Source organism: Penicillium maclennaniae (genome assembly GCF_028827695.1).
Source record: "Penicillium maclennaniae strain IBT 15551 chromosome Unknown utg000003l:1.0-5670915.0:1.0-5674809.0, whole genome shotgun sequence".
NCBI lineage: Eukaryota > Fungi > Ascomycota > Eurotiomycetes > Eurotiales > Aspergillaceae > Penicillium > Penicillium maclennaniae.
In genome coordinates, this window is record NW_026623215.1 from 3,043,813 (window position 1) to 3,061,201 (window position 17,389).

Consider the following 17,389-nt stretch of genomic DNA (forward strand, 5'->3'; position numbering starts at 1 on the left):
TTTCCGTAGAGTAAACTTGCAGCATACTGATAGATTCTCTGGCAGTGACTAAAACCCAGTGGTTGTAGAGGGTGTGCACTTGCGAATATGGAAGGGGATATGGGACATCACTAGACAGGCACAATATATCCACCGTGTGTCCAACTTTCGAGTCTATTATATACATACGTGCCTTGAGACTCATGTCGACATATTGGATGAACAAGATTAGGAATGTCAGAATGAAGGTAGATACATATCTGCATCCCCAGGACTAGGATATGAATTCAAAGTCAATGTCCACTTGTCTGAGGCCATGACCCTTCATCACACAAGTGTCTTTCAAGAGCTTCATTTCCGACAGTGGACACACTCTTCCACACTTGGGTCTGGCAATGGTTTCGTTCATCTCGGCAGTCAATTATAAAGCTTATCATGGCCGCCCACTTCTCTTCAGTCTACATATTTACAATAACTATGAATCCGAATACTCCAGGGCTCCAGAGAAAAGCCGTATGCTTGGACTCAAAAAAGAATCCATTCAAAATTAAGAATATAGTACAATAAGCGACCGAGCCCCAACTCCAAATCAGCATCCGGGGCATCATTCAAGACCCAGAAGTAACCATCTAGAACCTTCAAGTGTCTTAACCCAATCCAAGATCATTGTGCAACTGACTACCAGGACCATCATCGTCGTCCGTCTCATCAGCATCCGGATCCATAGGCCTAGACCCTCCATCCAAGTCCTCAACCCGATCAATATCCTCCTCAACTCTCTTTTCCTCCTCTTCCTCCTCATCTTCGTCATCGTCCTCCTCACCCTCTTCCTCCTCCACCTCCTCCTCCTGCGTCTCATCTCCATCTCTATCTCCATCGTCTACCCCAATAACAACCTCAACATTATCATCCCGCTTCGCCTTCTTCGCGGGGTTCTCCGTCATCTCAGCATCTTCATCATTACCCTTCGCGGCACCGACAGCGGTGTCGCCATTGACGTCGGACTTCTTGGCCCTGCGCTTGCCAGCTTTGTTCTCAGTAAAGGCTTCGAGTTCTTGTTCGAGGCGAGCGCGGAAGGAATCAAATTCGAGTTCTGTGAGCGCGCTGAAGACGTCTGTTGGGGCGACGGTGCGTTTTAGAGTCGCGTCGTTGGCGCTAGGTTGTATTAGTCTCGTATCCTCATCCTCGTGGATTCCAAAAGACGGGGAAAATTGTCCAAGGTAACATACTGCGATGAGAGGTAAGAGATGAAAACGGTGGCTGCTTTCTGGATAGCGAGCACGGCGTCCTTTTGGATAGTCGTGTTGGGCGGGAGCACTGCTTTAGCGAGGCGGATTGTTAGGGAACGAGGGAGAAGGTAGTCCTAATGACTAGCATTAGCATTATTATATTTATTTCAATTCTCACTCTCAGTTTAACTCAGGGTTGAATCTGTAGAGGGATCAAAGAGGTCATCACTTACATCGACGCTTACGCCGGCCTCTGCTCGTGCCTTGATCTGTTGCTCTGTCGCTGTGATGGGCTTCTCGGTCGTCTGCTGTGGTGACATTTGTAGGGAGTCGCCTTCGTCAGCAGGGGTCATTGACGACGTGGACTTGCGCGGAGGCATCGTGGGCGTGATCGTGTTCGTTGCCGTGCGAGGGATTCTTCGGTCGACGATGGAGACCGCTATGCGGTTAGGCTATGGATAGATGTTCTCGATCCAGGGAAACCCCGGATTAGGCCCTAATACAGATGCAAAGTCGAGAGACAATGGAAAGTAGGTGGGTGGCGGGAGTTGGAGAACGCGAAATCCGCGTCGCGGGTTGGGATGCACGCGGTGTGGGGACTTGGCTTTGCTCCTTAGACTTGCACTACTTGCGTTGATTTCGTTGATTTAATTCCACAATTTTCTTGATATGGATATACTTGAAATTCTTGACTCATTGAATTCGCTGTCTTTGGAGTATTGACAAATGCAGGGAAATTAAAAGATCCGACATATAACGCCCACTTTTTGGTATCAACGACAACTGATGCCTTCGTAACAGGTCTAGAGATAGCTTTACTCAGCCATAACCTCATCGTCACCCTCGCCGTTGCCCCAAAGGCCCTCAATCTTGAATTCTTTGGCCCATTCCGTGACAACTTGGGTGGTGTCGGCGCCGGTGCCAGCAGCGGCGGTGGAGGTCGCTGCATCGCCTGTGTTGACAGCCAGGACGGGGGCGTTAGCCCAGCCCTGGATACGGCCATCTCTCCAGTCGTTGATGACCGTCATGGCGGCGCTCTCAACGTTGGGGACACCGCCCTTTCCGAGGCGACCGCACTTGCGGGCAACCTGGATGAGGAAGTCGGTGGTCTTGTCACCATTGTTGCCAGGGAAGAGGGTGGTGATCCCGTAGAGCTGGAGCATCTTGGTAAGCAGGCTTTCCGAGGCGGAAAGACGCTTGACCAGAAGGTTGACTGCAGGAATGGGGTCCTCGATCTGCTTTGGGGGGATGGCATTGAGCAGGACAAGGCGGGCCTGCTCGTTCTCCTTGGACTTCTTGCCCGTCTTGCCATTGGCGGAGGGGAAGACAATACCGGGGGAGTCGATCAGTTTGAGCTTGTTGTCGAGCTTGACCTCGCGCATGTTGGTGGTCACACCGGCCTCGGCGCCTGTGGGACAGGCATTGCTGGAGCCCTTGTTGAGACGTGCGGTCAAGGCATTGATCACAGAGGACTTGCCAACGTTGGGGTATCCAATGACACCAACAGAAATAGAACGCTTTAACTGCTTGCTGTGGGCGTAGGACTTGAGGGCACGGAACAGAGTATCCGAAGTACCCTTGACGGTCAATTGCTTGTGGTCGAAGCTGTGTGCATTGCCGGCACCGTTGGATGCCTTGAGAGGCAGGGTGGGGAAGTAACGGCGCAGGTGCACCAACCAAGCCTTCAGGACAGGTGGGGGAACGAGATCGATCTTGTTCAGAATGAGAATCAATCGCTTGGAGCCAGCATCGGCAGCCATGATCTCGCGCTCAACCTCCTTTGACCGAGTACCCTCCGGATCGCGAGCGTCGAGAACGTACAGCACGACGTCTGCAGCATCGATGACATTCTTGAAGACCTTGTCAAACTGGCGTCTTGAGCTCTCCTTTGGGCGAGTAGTCAATTCAGGAGCCTCGTCGTCGCCACCCTCATCCTCGTCCTCATCCATCTCATCGTCCTCATCCTCATCCATCTCGTCTTCCTCGCTCTCGTCCTCATATTCTGCAGCCCGCGCACGAGCAGAGGCGAGAAGTGCAGCCATAGGGTTCGAGTCCTCGCCATCCTCATCCATGTTATCGTCCAAGAGGTCGTTTTCGTTGATGTCCACGCCAGTGTTGCCACCCTGAGCCTGTCTGGCCTCCTCACGACGAGCACGAGCCTCGTCTTTAATGCGCTGCTGCTCCTCAGCCTTCAGGCGCTTCTTCTCCTCGATCTCATGGAGGAGCTTGTCCTTGAACGGGAAAAGGTTGGGAATACCCGGGTCCTTCTTGAGCTTAGACCGCCATTCTGGGTTCTTTGGAAACGAGAGTCAGTGCTGATTCAATTCCACACTTTTCAATATTCCTAGTAAGTACCTTCTTAGCCTGCTTCTTTGCCTTCTTTTGCTTGGCGACAGCGGCCTTCTCAATCTTGTGCCTCAGGCGGACGGGCACCCGCTTAGAAGTCTTTCCAAAGCCTGTAGAAGAGTCAGTACCGCCTAGATTTAGAAATGTAGAGAAACGTATTCTCAGAGGAGTGCGCTCATACCGTTCTTGACCATTTTGCCTACACGTCACTGAGGTCAAAGACGAGAGGATGTACAAGTTTCTGCGTTGCTCCGCAAAGTTGATTTCGAAAAAGTTGAGCGCCAAGATTTCGATAAGCGGAGTAAATGTTTGGCCGATCGCCGCTCAGGGCGAGCGGGTCACTTACGCGTTTGAGTACGGCAGCCGCCTCTTTGAAGCTTGTCTCCGTCTCTCCTCCTCTCTTTTCCTCTCTTTTCCTTTTTCTTTATAGACTTTTGATTTTCTCTTCTTCGTTCTCATCCATCTCCTACGATTACGCTTTCTTAGACACGCATTTTTCCAATCTCAATTAGAGTACCTCAACACCCCTCCGCAGACACTCTCCCCCACCATGACTATCACACCAGGAACATTCTCTGCACCGGCAGAGGTGCAAACCTTTGACGGGATCCTTTCCGACTTCGATGGGACGATTGTGGACTCTACAGAAGGTATGCGCTCGCTTGCGAACCTGTTAGCCGCTATGCGACAACCCTGGGAGCATTGTAAGCTAACACTCTACATCTCGTAGCGATTGTCAAGCACTGGCACCTGTGAGTGATACCAGTCCCATAAAATCCGCCGAGAGCCTCTATCTAACATGCATCCAGAATCGGCGCCGAGTTGGGCGTTGACCCCGAAGTAATCCTGGCCACTTCGCATGGCCGCAGAAGCATCGACACCATGGCATTATACGACAAGAGCAAGGCCAACTGGGAGTGTACGTTCCCCTCTCCAATCTACTGCAAACAGGCCTAACAACCTTGGAAATAGACGTCAATTTCATCGAGGGCCGCATCCCGAAAGAATTCGGTTCCGACGCCAAAGAGATCCCCGGCGGTCGTGACATGCTCGCCGCCCTCCAATCCTCCGGCGCAAAATGGGGCGTCGTGACCTCTGGAACCTTCGCTCTGGTGGACGGCTGGCTCGGTGTTCTCGGTCTTCCGCACCCAGAGATGCTAGTCGTAGCCGAAGACGTGAATCAAGGCAAGCCCGACCCAGCCTGTTACCTTCTTGGCCGTAAGAAGTTGGGCATTGAGTCGTCGTCGATTCTTGTGCTTGAGGATGCGCCCTCTGGGATCAAGGCAGGCAAGGCGGCTGGGTTCAAGGTGCTTGCGCTTGCGACGACACACAAGCTGGAGCAGTTGAAGGAGGCTGGTGCTGACTGGATTGTTGAGGACTTGCGCAGTGTCTCGGTGAAGGGCGTCGTGGATGGCCGGGTCCAGATCGAAATCCGGAATGCCTTGCAATAGGTGCGATCTAGGCTTTGGCTTTGGCTCTGGCTCTCTGCAAGAATCGGGGATATAAGAGGTTGTTACGCTTGGTGCTAGACTTTTTGAGAGTCACATAGCATTGACAAGGTATACTTTCATGAGACAAACGTGCACATAGATTATACATTCGCGGTTCGGCTGGACCCTGCTTGTTGGGATTTTTTTTATCAGTACTTGATGTACTTTGGTCTTAGAGTCGGCTAGCCCCGAGAGGGTCTTTTTGATAGCATTACAAGCAAAGATGAAAGATACCTAACAGATACAGATACATCACACGGTAATGAAACATGCTTCAGGTCATATTTGCTCAACACGTTCGCGAACAAGTTTTTGAGGATCTGGTTTCCCACTGATAGCGCCAAAGCAGCACTGTGCCGTTCTTTGATTTGCTACGCCGTCGCAAAGACCTTGTACCAAGACCCATCGTGATGCATCCGATCCTACCCAACACCCTGTCTAGCACCGAAGAATCCTGAATTCGACAGCTGACAGGCCGCCGAAAGCCAGGATTCACGATAAGGCATTGTCTACGAAAGGCAAGAGCGTCGCCTCAGCCAAGAATGTAACTCTATACCGAGCGCTGTACAAACTTGATGACAGCATAACATATTACAAGGAACCAGGATCGGTGAGGCTCGAGTGCGCCGTCATCTACGAGACGTGAGTGGCGGGATGCAACACTCACAGTCCTTGCAGGGCATTGTGGTGCACGTCCAGACAGGGCGAGTAGCTGGATTTCCGCAACTACCAGGCGGCCCCGGTATCATGCGAACCGGAGTTCATGCACAATTGCATCGACGCATCCAGGTCGAGCCGAGCGGAAAGCCAATCCAACTCCAAAGGTTGAGATCTGGTCCAGGCTCGGGTCCGAGTGTGGAAAGTACAAGGCGTGTGAGACCCGATGGTGTAGATGCTGATGCTTGCAAGGTACAGGAACGTACAGAAACGGACCCTCATGATGGAGATTAACCCGACCATGAATACCATTGTGCGGATGCCCCTTGGATCGGCTGGGGTGGTACAAGTTTCTGGTCCGACGGGGGAAAAGGGTCGAGGTTTCCCTAATCGTCAGGCTGCAGGGTTTCTGTTCTAGCCTTGAGTAAAGGGTGGATGTCATGCAAGGAGGGGTTAAAAAGGTGTTCAGTTGCGTCCTGCGGGTCGAAAGAGACAAGGCGCTTGTAGACCGTAGGCTTCTGACGATCAGTCAAATGAGCCGGGGATCTGGAATCGAGGCCCTGTTGCTCTGCCTACGTGATCGCCTTTGAGTCCAAACGGTATGCGTGATGGCGAATGTGGCGGTACTGCAGGACCATCACGTACAGTACGATGAGAGGGGATTTCCTTTTTGCCAGATTCCGATCTGAGACCACATCATCGGGGATGCCAGTCGAACGGCGAGCCTGATTCGAATGCTCTCGTCCTACGATCCTAGGTCTGTGTGCGTGGATGACCTGTCCAGATTTACTCTGATCAGCTGGTTGCATATGGGGGCATTGACCCACCTATTTGACAAATAGCTGCAGGGTGACCCCGGTCGCGCACCGCCACAGGTACGTATTTTTGGTCTTCGTACTTTGGACCTGGGTAGTTTCAGGTGCGCCACACCAAGGGATGAGGAAGGGTGGGGATTCGATGGAGAGTGGATCTGTCACATTCGGGGAGGAGCATGGACCGTGACTCAGAAGATCTCGGCCTAAGTCGTGGGATAGACCGGAACACTCCGTCTACAAAGGGGGGGATGACGAGTCAGGAGGGGGGTGGGGGAAGACCAAAAAAAACAAAACCTATAGAGAGAAGGCGGGGGATCGGAGGTAGATCTGAGGATCTCCCCAGAGAGGTAAAGTGATGCGATATCGTCACACGAACCCATGTGATGATCATTGATCGCTCGGAAAGGTCGGGGAATTATCTAGGCCAAGGTAGAGCAACAGCTCGACAAGATTGCCGGAATGGTCGAGATTTTGAGGTTCCGCTCCCAGTGAAACGGTTCACACCAGATCCAATCAATAGTCGGATGGAGTCGAAGCGATCCGTGCGTACGCGTCGTAGATCATTCCAGGGGCACGTCAGGCCGATCTTGATACCTCCACCGTGACACAGAGATGACGGGGATCTGTAAATACGGAGCGCTATGCACGCCATCAGCCCACTTGAATTGCCGACGCTCCAAGCTCCCATGAACCTTGGAGCTCGGAGCTCGGAGTTCGGAGCTCGAGGATTCTCGTCCCGGCCGGAGTCATAGTCGACGATATTTACAGCCGAAATGTGCTGGACATATGGAGACCAGCTTGCTCGGTGGGGTAAAGGGAGCCAGCGCAGACGCACAATGTGATTTGCGACGCTGATAGGCGCCCTGCACGTGAAGCTTTCAGCAGACGCGGTCTTCTGGGACTGCGGTGCATTGCCGGTTGTGCGCGGATGTCAAGGCGGTTCAGGTTGTGGATCTAGAAGTCAAGGTCGAGCTCACGGTTTCTCAAAAGTCGGTAGAGCAATCCACTTGCCACGTTGTGGTCCCTCTTTGTGTGGAGCGCTACCAAAGATGAGGTTGCCACTATTCAAAAGAGCTTTTCTGGGGAGAAAGGGAATTTGTAACCACCCTGCTCGCGATTCTCGGGAGATCCCCGGAGCTCTGTGAGTGGTGCATCGCAATGACCCGGACCCCGGAGGGGGAGCCTTGGACGTCTGCTTCGAATCTGGCCCTTTATCCATACTGGGCAGGTTCTCTAGTCGATCCTGGCAGGAGGGGGGCACCCCTATGTCTGAAACGCTCTGAAAGCCTTGTTAGGGTGGGGATTCCCTCAAGACTCCGCCGGGCTGATTCATGGTCATCTGGTCTACGAGAGTGGACAGAATGAATGGAATGTATGAAGAGAAGAAACAGCCTGACACTCTATCCGTGGATGGGCAAGTAAAGCCGCCCGACTCTAGAGTTTATATTCCGGGTCCGACCAAGGTGAAACGTTTTTCTGTCTGGAGAGGGAGAGTAGGCAATCTGAGGAACCGTTGGTACAGCGTAAATGTAGAGAGCTGCACTGCTACACGGGTCGGACGCCAGTTCCGCAGCTCCGGAGCCCTGTGCATGAAGGGGAGGTTCGTCTAGTGGGTGATGCGTCACTGCGAAGAACATGTGATCGCTTCGTGACTTACGTGCATGGCCTCACGATTTGACCAATTTAGCGCCGTGACATCTAGGTCCATCCTGTCGGGGCCGATTCAGGGCGGGGCCTTCAATTGTGACTGCCTAACGAGCAACATTAGTGAGGGGTCCCAAGGAAAAGAGGGAAAACAAAGGGTAAAAAAAGGGAAAAAAAAAAGGACCAAAACAAAAACCGAAGCTAGGCGGATCCTGAGTGATCGACGGGGGATCTGTCGACTATTGATGTTTAGCTTCTCTTGGCCGCTGCCATGCGCCTTCGACACTCTCAAAGAAGTCTAGCGAAGAACGCCAATTCCAGACACGGGGTGCGCTGACAGATCTCGGACACTTCCTTTGCCCTGCTTTGCTTCAGGACTCAATAGTGTCTTTTTCTTGCGAGATTGGCGACATCATAGCCTCTCATGGCCCCCGTCATCCTTGTCGATCATCGTGTTCCCAAGGACCAGGACCCGACATGTCGGGCTCCTATTCTTCCCGGCATCTCGAAACACAATGCTGCATGATCACCACCTGTATACAGAACAGCCATGACCCACAACCTACCTAGTTCACGGGGGCGTCATAGTGGGCATGATTACCATTGCAGGACTCCACGATGGTAGGATCAGATATGGCACTAATGCAGGAACTGACCAGGGCGTATCACAGCGGCCTATGCTGTGTATTCTCATTCTGCAGTAGGAACGTACCCTGCATGGGTGTTTAGGTCGATACCACGGATGGTTCCCGTTCCTCCGCACGCCAAACCATGGAACGGCAAGTGTTTACTCCAAAGCTGTTTATCCAGTACCGGTACCGTACAGCTTCCCCCCCCCCCCCGAGTCCTTTCTCGATGTGGAGAACAATCTCAAACAGCGGTTGATCCAACTAAGTTTTTTTTTTTGGGATGGCTCCATTTTTTTTTTAGTCTACTAAAATACTCTATCGAAGCCATAATCACCCAAGTCCCGGGGGATAGGGATGGTGGTAGTCCCCGGGATGTAGGCGAGATCGGAATTTGTTCCCCGATTTTGACTTGGATCACTTTCAGGGGAGGGCTCGCAATTGGGCAAAGCTGGGCAATCTCCCATACAACACACAGGCCGCCACCCCCTAGAACCGCGCGGGCGGGTAGCGCAGCTTCGAGTGGGGAGATTCATGCTGGTATTGAGCCCGTTTCGACTGACGATCAGATCTCACCCGAGCCCTCCCGGCAAAATCCCCCGTCCACGCATTTACGCTCTAGCCTCGTCTGAATAGAAATAATCATAATAATTAATTTCAAGGAAAAAAAAAAGCCCCAGGATTACCTGGAAACCGAATACCAGGTACCGATACTCGTGAACCCCAAAGATTCCACCCTCGATCTCCCCAATCACCGCCTGCCGCTGCGCAGCCCCGTTACCGCCCTTTTACCCCCCGACTCTTTCCTCTCATCAGCTCACTCTCTTTCTTCAATTGTCGCTCTCCTTTCTTTTTTTTTTTCAGCTTTGGTTGGCTCTTAGCCCCCGTCACTCCTTAAACACCAGTCTTTGTATGCCTTGATATCCTTTTTCACTTCCCTGCCGCTCCTTCTAGGGTCTCATCGACACCCGCAGTCACGATCCCACTCCGCACTCTCTATGATATAGCCTCGTTTCCTCAATACTGCCTTCCTCGTGCAGCGATCTCTTTCATTTACCACCCGTCTCCTCTCCTCCTCCCTCTCTCTCCTCGATACTCCCGCAGCCATGAGCTACATCCACCCCTCATGGAACTACCCTCCGCACACGGGTCTACCAATGGACCACACCATGGCTTACGACCCGTCCATGATGCCTCCGCCGATGATGCACCACATGGACGGATACATGTACCCCCATCCCCCAATGGAGATGGTCGACTACTACCACCAACCTATAATGGACTATGACGAATACACAGAGAATCTGTCGCGTCCACGATTGACCAAAGAGCAAGTCGAGACCTTGGAGGCTCAGTTCCAGGCCCACCCCAAGCCCAGCAGCAACACTAAGCGCCAATTGGCCGCTCAGACGAACTTGAGCTTGCCTCGGGTTGCCGTACGTACTCCGCTCCTCTCATCTGATGTGACGTCCCACTGACTCCGCCAACAGAACTGGTTCCAAAATCGACGCGCCAAAGCCAAGCAGCAGAAGCGCCAGGAGGAATTTGAAAAGATGCAGAAAGCCAAGACCGAGGCTGAGGAAGCTGCTCGCCAAAAGTCGGAGACATTGGAACAAATGTCCGAGTCGCGCCAAACTTCCGCCTCAAAGGAAGAGTCCGATCAAGCCCCTACGCCTAAACCAGCCTCCGCTTCTATACCCGAAAGCAAGTCGGCGATGGAAGCGTCCCCCAACAAGCAGCACAAGAAATCAAAGAGCGAGTCGGCCCGTGAGGCAACCTTTTTGTCTCTGCAAAGGGCACTCAATGCTGCATGCGCTGCTCGCGATCGCTTCACTGGGCGGGACTCCAAGGCTAAGCGCGACGCCAAGCGGGACGTTCTGCAGGAGGCGTCTCAAGAGGAAGAGGAGGATTCAATTTCTCCCACTTCGATGGCACCGCCTCGTGTCGCCCTCAGGAATCACGAGTCCAAGGGACATGCCTACCAGAACTGGCCCGACATCAAGGAGGAGTCTGCTTCATGGTCTCATGGCCAGACCGACGCCTACCCGGTGACAAGTCAAGCTGTTCACGAAATGCCGAACGGTTCACACTCCATGCAACATACTGTGAGTGCGTACTCAGGAGCTCAATATCATCCCCGGACCGAGGAATGGGCAGAAAGCTCCAAGGACCAGCTCTCGGTGCCTGGTATGGGACATGACGGTCTCAGCTACAACAACATGCAGTACGCTATGTCCCTGCCGACTCCCGAGATCTCACTGTCTCGGCGAGAGTCGTCCGATGCCTTGGCCAATTCGTTGAATGGTATTGGCATCTGCAACGCCGATTCTGGACTCTCGCAGTCTCAGAACCGAGTGAATGGCTCATGGAAGGAAACGGGCAGAGAACTTGATCTTGCCGCGAGGCGAAAGCGTCCCCGTCCTGCTGCCATCGGCACTTCCAACACTCGCTCGTTGGCCAACTCAACCTCCATGTCCTCTCTCTCGCCCACCGGCCGCATGTCCAGCGTTTCTGGCAACCCCATGCGTCACTCCAAGTCAGCCCAGAGTCTCAACTCTCGGTATGCTGGTGTCAGAAAGGCTTCCGCCGCCCAACGCTCTCCGCTGAATTTTACTTTCGCCGAGTCTGGCTCCATGAAGGCTAGCAAGGCTGACATGCTCCGGCCGTCGGTCTCGCAATCCACTCTCGCGCCGCCGACTCCATTAACACCGTCGGATTTCCAGCATTTCGTGCCGGCGTCGCCCACGGAGAGCAATTACTGCCTTTCCGCACATTCCACAACTCAGTTCTTCCCTTCCTCGCAACCCATGCAAGTCAACATCGCATCACCTCCTGACACACCTCTTGACATCTACTCTCCCTTCCCCTATCACAATGCTGCCCCGCCCATGTCGGCTCCGGCTCAGGTCGCCAACTTCCCGGAGTACGTGAGCTGTGAGCAGGGTCCCATGACGGCTAGGAGCTGGCAAGACACCAATTCTCTTTCCTCGCCCGATTACCCTAGCGGTCTGCAGGTGCCTCACTCAAGTACCGTGTCTCCCGTGGCATACGATGCCGGAGCCGAGCACCCAGGAAATGCTTTTGGGATCGATCACGTCTCCGGCTCGCCCACCTTAATCTACTCGATCGAGGACACCGACATGGCCGGCTCCGCAGATGCCAATGAGAGAAAGGCGACCGAGTTTATGATGCACGAGTACCCCGGGCAGTCGATGCACGGGGGGCAAAAGCTCAAGGCTTACACGTTTGCAAGCACGACGACGCCGAACAACTATCCTCCCTGAGGACGTTGCCTCGCCCATCTCTCGATGGATGACATGAGAAATGTGCCTCGATAAATATGCTTTTGTTAGTCTGGGACGAACCGCTACGCATCTTCTCGTCTCGCGGGGAATTTTGTTTCTTGTCTGTTTATTTTCGACCGCTTCACGAGTGGCCTGGCCTGTCTATGCCCAATCCTCCGTGCGCGGGGAGCAACTGTCATTTTGAAGATTTCTTACATACTCTGTCTCTTCTACTGTCTCTTTATTTGTTATGGTTCCATCGGGGTTTTACATATTTGGAGCATTCTTTGCATTGTGTTTATTGGCCTGGGATTGATTATATTGGGGGTGTCCGATACGACCTTTTAATGCTGCCGAGTTCCGCTCGAGACTTTTTTTTTTTTATTCCTTCTCTATTTATTTTTTGGGGGGGGTGACGGGCTCGGATTTGGATGGATTTTGGACTTGCATATTTGGCAGCATTCGGCTATCTTTTTACATATTGTTCTTGTCACGTACTGAGTACATTATTTCTGTCTCATAATACCAAAAGGGGCGATGTCTACAGTTGAACTTGGAACTTGAAGCTTGAACTTGAACGTGGTAAACGTTCAGTTTAAATTGAAATCTCCGATATTTAACCGACCTCGGCACCTATTCCAAGGCTAGATCACTTCCGTCGAAGGAATGGCGGCTTGGGAGTGTTTCTCCAGTGCTAAGAATGTTAGCGGCGCTGGGCCCCGCCAACCTGGGAATGCCATGCCGCACGTGTGCCACGCCGTTGGACGATGCCCATTCCGTGACTTCAAGACCCACCGAGCCTGGCTTCTTATCCTTGTCTGATGGCCCCCGTCGAACTATAAGACACAGCGCAAGACCGAACCAACCTTAATCCTTCGTCCTGATCTTCCTTCCTGTTCTGGTTATCATTCCCGCCATGAAGATCTCTCTGTCCCAGGCCCTTCTCGGACTCGCCATTTCGGCACATGCCTCGACGATCGAGTACACCTCGGTGACGGGCTATTTCCTCCAGGATGAGACCGCGACTGATCCCTCGACTTTCGATTACGTATGTATTGACCTTTCGTGATATATGATAAGTGAACCAACGATTTAACATCATGTCTTGGGGTCTGTAGACAGCCGTGAACTTTGGCCTCATTAACCGCACCTACCCAGCGGATAAAGAGCTCAAGCACCACCAGTCCATGACTCAATGGGAGCGCTTCTATAATCAAGTTCAAAAATTCAACGATGATTCCCCCAAGCACGTTGAATACAAGGTTCTCTTCCTTGGTCGCCATGGAAATGGTTGGCATAATTCCGCTGAAACATACTACGGCACCCCAGCCTGGAACGTAAGTCCAATTCCAGATCTAAGTCCCATTGCAAATTCAATAAGTCCAATTCCAAATTCAAGTCCAAGTTCCATTCCCAACCGGTGCATAATCGACACAACATGGTATAGCTAATACCCAAAATCAGTGCTACTGGGCCGAACTAAACGGCAACAGCACCGTGACCTGGTTCGACGCCACTCTCACCCCAGCCGGCGAAGGCCAAGCCCTAGTAGCCCACGACTTCTGGCAGAAGCTCATTGAGGAACAGAAGATGCACACTCCAGACAACTACTTCGTCAGCCCCCTGACCCGCACCCTCCAAACTGCCAATCTCACCTTCAATGGCCTGCACCTGCCCCACGGCTCTGCTCCGTTCGCCCCAGTCATCAAAGAACTCTTCCGCGAGGGTATTAGCATTCACACCTGCGACCACCGCCACAACAAGTCCTACATCCACTCCATGTTCCCTCACTGGACCATTGAGTCCGGCTTCTCCGAGGAAGACAACCTCTGGAACGGCGTCACAGCCGAGACTAGCGCCGCGCAGGACGTGCGTAGTACCAAGGCGCTCGGGGAGGTATTTTTCAGCGAGTCCAGCAAGAAGAACTCGTATGTTTCCGTGACGTCGCATTCTGGAGAGATTTCCTCGATCTTGCGAGTTTTTGGGACATCGTGCTTTCAGCTTGAGTACCGGTGCTGTTATTCCCGTTCTGGTCAAGGCGGAGAAGAAGGAGGGCAAGGCTACTTCTACATCTGTCCCGTGGACTGCTAGTGCGCATTGTACCGTGGCCCCGATTACGAGTGTGACGGCTTGTGTTTGCCCTTCTAGTGCCGCGCCAGTTACGACGCCGCTTGTTCCTACGGGGTATTAGAAGATGTCTTGCGTGCCCGAGATATAGTTATGTACAGTTTGTGATATTTCGATATAGATGGTACTTCTTTTTCGCCTGTTGTTGAAGTCATTGGATGGAAACCACACCTCCCAAAAAGCCAGAAGGGAAGGTCTCCCCCGTCCCTTCTGGATCTTATATTAGAATTTGCGTAATTTGTGATAAGACTAACCGTGACTCATTCAATGCTGCACTCTAGCACGCTAGTATCCCTAGTATACTGTCAAGTAGGGGCTGTCTCATGGACGACTTCCAGAGGGAACAGCAGCCAAGCAGATTGACTGAAAACTAGGTTTAGCAATACAAGTCACCCGCTACAACATGTTGAACATCATTAAAACAACGTTTAGACTCGTGGAGACTTGAGCTCATTCAAATATCACCATAGAAAAAACATATATAAATCCACAGGCGCAAATTGAGTTTTCAATGTCAGTGAAAACGAGGAAAAGCGCCTTCAAGACAATTTGTTTAATACCAATCATCACCCAAATACACACAGGCCACACCAATATCTGCACTATAATCACTCAATTTTCGAACATCATTCCATCTAGCAAGGATGATCCCAGCCGCCATCTACGAAACCAGTCAGACAAAGTTGTGTTAGAGTGAAGGGAAACCTACTGCACCCTTGGGGTCTATCTTGTTGACGGACCCATCCTTTCTGGGTCTGATACCAGTTTCTTCAGTGATATTCAGCTTCTTGAACTTGTACGTTTCCGATAAAATAAAGACAGACTTACCTGTAACGACAGCTTGCACTGAACTGGTCACCGGGATTTTCCTGACCCATTCGATCACTCGAGTCACAAAGGTACTTCCAGTAACTGTATTGATTTCTGATCCTGCAAGGATTACGAGAACCTCTTCGTCCACGTCCGCCGCCTCCTCCACTTCCAGTTCTCTCCTCGAGGAAATCAAAATTGTCAGGCTCCGCAGTCGGAGAAGCTACTGTCAGTTCAGTTGCCAGAGAGAGTAACACGGCCAGAAAGTAGAGTGGAGACTTCATGTTCTAGGACAGAAACTTGATATTGTTTGCGTGTGAATTTGTAGCAAGACTTGATCTTGATGAGTTTGGATCTCAAAGCTAGGGTGACTTGTCGAGATGTTATGTAGACTAAGGTGGCAAACCAACAGAGACTGAATCATCTTCTTGTCTCAAGAATGGGTCTTTCTCAATGATTCTAGATCCAATGTGAGCGTCATGAAAATAACCCGAATCATCTTCTTGTCAAGAATGAGACTTTTGTAATTCTAGATTCAATGTGAGCGTCATGAAAAACACCTTGCAAAATTAGGTGATCTCGTGGAAATTGGCTGGTTGCTCGACTTGGGAAGTCCTTGGCATGCCTTGGCACTTGACTCCGCCCCGTCCGCGGAGCTCGAGACCAGTGCTTGGTGATTATTCTCTCCGCTCGTCTATAGACGAATTCACTGGTACAATTAGGCAAAAAGAGTGTCTTCAAGGACCTAGGCCTAGATGATACCATAGTTTGGCGGTGTTGACTCCCTTCGATATACATATTGTTCTTGTACATCACCTGCCGTGAGTTTGGAAACCTTGAAGAGAAGATCTAGCGAACCTCTTTGGGCTTCTCCATGAGTTCTAGTTGACACTAGTAGGGTATCAAACTTTCATAGCACAGCATTGGATGCTAAATTGAGTCATGGAGAGGCCCAATGGCTGGAGTTCAGGATTACACAACGATAACATAAGATTTGTCAATCTACACTCTCGAAAATACATCCCTTTAACTTAAGGGAACAACGTGTGATCGGGAAATTGTTACTACTCAGTTTGTGAGCCTTTCAGGAGCATGAGTATGAGGGCAGGGGGGAGCTGATCGAGCCATGGTAAAGAGCGTCCTTTGCAAATATAGCTGCCCTAGAACTCCGCGGCTTGGCTTCACGCATGATGCCGGAAGACAGACAAAATAAGGCTTCTTCAATTCGTACCAGAATGAGCCCCTGTGACTACAAGATTCTCCTCTTGTCATCTTGACTCGTAGCATTGCACTGTGGTTGGCTTAGAAACAGGTCAACCACAAGTCAACCACAAGTCAAGCATGATGAAAAAGGCTGAGCCGGATTATCTGCCATATTCTGGCGATATTTTGACCGCTTTAGAAGCTCGTCTACGCTTCACAAGATGTGCCGGTAATATGGCAGCGACTTAGTTCCTTGGTAGTAACAAGCATGGAGTTCCATAGCTTGGTTGCTGTGTATCCCGCCAGCTGTACTATAAGCTTACCGTGGGTGGATCCACCAGACATGAAGTCTCTTAATTGATATCGGCGAGGAAGCAAGCTCAGATCCTTTATCAAATACATGGCGCAAATATTTCGAGGCGCGAAAATTGCTGGATCTAGACATGCAGCTTCAAGATGATGTCTTCGATTGACCGATCGCTGTAAGTAAATGAAAGATATTGTTGTAATCTTCACCCACGGAAAGAACCCTTGGAAGCTAGTCCCTTATTTAGTTCCATAAATATATCTAGACTATCCAAGGAATTGTTGCCGAGGATGACAAGGTGACGTTGGCTCGTATACCTAGGGTAAACGGAACAGAACGGGCCAATGACCTGGACGAGCCATGTTCGTTCTACGACTTTTCTGTGGCCCACGTCACAGTAAGAATAAACTGATAGCAATGGGATTTGATGGCCTTGGGAGGAAGCAGAGAAAAGATGCCAATTCTTGATTCAGACAGCAAATTGTTTTAGTACCGGGTTCCTATTCTACCAAACTTTGCCACTGAAAGGTAAAGGATGGAATTTTATGTGCTGGCAAGAGACTGAGAATCGAACCTCCATATTTTGAGACTGCTAAACGGTTGTATTGTTGTATCAAGAGACATTGGTCGCCAAGACTCATCACATCGGGATCTGTCATGGTGACTGCAGAAGAAAAAGTGTGGGCCGTTCTGGTTCTCGAAGTTGAACCATGGTTTATTTTTGATCTATCGTGGAGTAGATCGCGTGCGCCCTTCGTCTTAGTTCGCGACCTCTGGGTTGCACCCGTTTGACACTGTGGCTCATTTCCGGTTAAAATACCCCGCAGCTTCTGGGCCACACCTTTCTCATCATATCTATACTGACTTCACCA

At 51.3% G+C, this 17,389-nt stretch overlaps 5 protein-coding genes across 5 annotated transcripts; 3 read left to right on the top strand and 2 right to left on the bottom strand.

The window, feature by feature from the left end:
• Positions 1–626: 626 nt before the first annotated feature.
• Positions 627–1,588, bottom strand: cbfA (uncharacterized protein; the record flags this gene model as incomplete). Its single annotated transcript, XM_056964921.1, has 3 exons — positions 627–1,134; positions 1,209–1,342; positions 1,442–1,588. 3 exons carry the CDS (start codon positions 1,586–1,588, stop codon positions 627–629), a joined length of 789 nt encoding a protein of 262 aa, XP_056824874.1.
• Positions 1,589–2,023: 435 nt separating this feature from the next.
• On the bottom strand, positions 2,024–3,748 carry N7477_003259 (GNL3/Grn1 family GTP-binding protein; the record flags this gene model as incomplete). The annotated part of the gene is made up of 3 exons (XM_056964922.1): positions 2,024–3,502; positions 3,564–3,664; positions 3,736–3,748. 3 exons carry the CDS (start codon positions 3,746–3,748, stop codon positions 2,024–2,026), a joined length of 1,593 nt encoding a protein of 530 aa, XP_056824875.1.
• A 356-nt stretch (positions 3,749–4,104) lies between these two features.
• N7477_003260 (HAD family hydrolase) lies at positions 4,105–5,005 on the top strand (the record flags this gene model as incomplete). Its single annotated transcript, XM_056964923.1, has 4 exons — positions 4,105–4,204; positions 4,285–4,306; positions 4,364–4,473; positions 4,527–5,005. 4 exons carry the CDS (start codon positions 4,105–4,107, stop codon positions 5,003–5,005), a joined length of 711 nt encoding a protein of 236 aa, XP_056824876.1.
• A 4,887-nt stretch (positions 5,006–9,892) lies between these two features.
• N7477_003261 (uncharacterized protein) lies at positions 9,893–12,070 on the top strand (the record flags this gene model as incomplete). Its single annotated transcript, XM_056964924.1, has 2 exons — positions 9,893–10,222; positions 10,277–12,070. The coding sequence occupies 2 exons, from the start codon at positions 9,893–9,895 to the stop codon at positions 12,068–12,070; spliced, it is 2,124 nt and encodes a 707-aa protein (XP_056824877.1).
• A 916-nt stretch (positions 12,071–12,986) lies between these two features.
• Positions 12,987–14,261, top strand: N7477_003262 (phosphoglycerate mutase family protein; the record flags this gene model as incomplete). Its single annotated transcript, XM_056964925.1, has 4 exons — positions 12,987–13,118; positions 13,189–13,407; positions 13,535–14,008; positions 14,049–14,261. The coding sequence occupies 4 exons, from the start codon at positions 12,987–12,989 to the stop codon at positions 14,259–14,261; spliced, it is 1,038 nt and encodes a 345-aa protein (XP_056824878.1).
• Between the last annotated feature and the right edge of the window lie 3,128 nt (positions 14,262–17,389).